Genomic DNA, 1,182 nt, shown 5'->3' on the forward strand with positions numbered 1-1,182 from the left:
CATAGGTGATAAGTGCTATGTCTACTAGCTCCAACCTTCACAGTGCTTTGCTCATTAAATGGCCTGGGCTACAATCTCAGGACAGAATTCACCAATTCTACTGGATTTATGTTCTGCTGCCATCTGATTGACAGAGTTCTGTGTTTGTGTTTGTGTGTTTGTGTGTATGTGTGTGTGTGTGTGTGTGTGTGTGTGTGTGATTGGCTCAGGTCACCATGCCAAATTCCATCTCATTTTCTCTCTCAGGACCTTTAATGGACATGGCTGTTGAGATAAAATCTTTCTCTCTGCCTCCTTCGCTCCTTCTCCATCTCCCATCCCTTGACAAACGATCTGACCTTAATGGCCACATGTACTCTTAAATCTCCACCCAGCATGGCCACCCCTCGGAGCCTGGTTCCTCTAGGTTTTCTTACTTGGTTCCTGTCTTTTTAGGGAGTTTTTCCTCGCCACTTTGCTCCTGCATCTTCATTGCTTGCTGTTTGGGGTTTTAGGCTGGGTTTCTGTACAGCACTTTGTGACATCTGCTGATGTAAAAAGGGCTTTATAAATACATTTGATTGATTGATTGGTTGGTTCTCCCCTCCTCCAGATCAGTGAAGCTGCTGGATCTGCCCGTCAGCCTGCGCCCCCACAAGCAGAAAGGCCTTCTGGAAAACAACATGTCCACCAAGAGTCCCTTCATCTACTCTCCCATCATCATGCACACCAGAGGAGAGGAGCGCAACAAGAAGATAGGTGGGCGCGTGCACACACACACACACACACACACACACACACACACACACACACACACACACACACACACACACACACACACACACACACACACACACACACACACACACACCTTCTGAAGTTGCCATGTCAAAGTAAAGCAGTTTTAGGCCTACTAATATTTTCATTGTAAAACATCTATAAATAACGTGATGGAATAAATTCATCCTCTATACACGCCTGGCTAATGCCATAATTAAATCAGGAGTTCCTTGCTTTTCTCTCTCTCTCTCTCTCTCGCTCTCGCTTTCAATTCAATTCGCTTTATTGGCATGACGTAACAATGTACATATTGCCAAAGCTTATTTTAGATATTTACAATATAAATAAAAATGAGAATCAAAATTGTCAACGGGACAACAGTAATAACAATAACCAAGTGTCAAAATAACCATACATTCAACA

The 1,182-nt window shown here is 43.5% G+C and overlaps 1 protein-coding gene across 1 annotated transcript in view; it reads left to right on the forward strand.

Annotated features, from left to right (window-relative positions):
- Positions 1-592: 592 nt before the first annotated feature.
- The window catches only part of LOC120041872 (trafficking protein particle complex subunit 9-like), a gene marked incomplete at both ends in the record, with an annotated part of 124,542 nt that continues 123,952 nt past the window's right edge, over positions 593-1,182 (forward strand). The window contains one exon of the mRNA XM_038986739.1: positions 593-738. Within this exon, the coding sequence (XP_038842667.1) occupies positions 593-738 (146 nt within the window). The remainder of the gene's footprint in view (positions 739-1,182) is intronic.

The sequence above is a fragment of the Salvelinus namaycush genome, unplaced genomic scaffold (assembly GCF_016432855.1).
Source record: "Salvelinus namaycush isolate Seneca unplaced genomic scaffold, SaNama_1.0 Scaffold567, whole genome shotgun sequence".
NCBI classification, from domain to species: domain Eukaryota; kingdom Metazoa; phylum Chordata; class Actinopteri; order Salmoniformes; family Salmonidae; genus Salvelinus; species Salvelinus namaycush.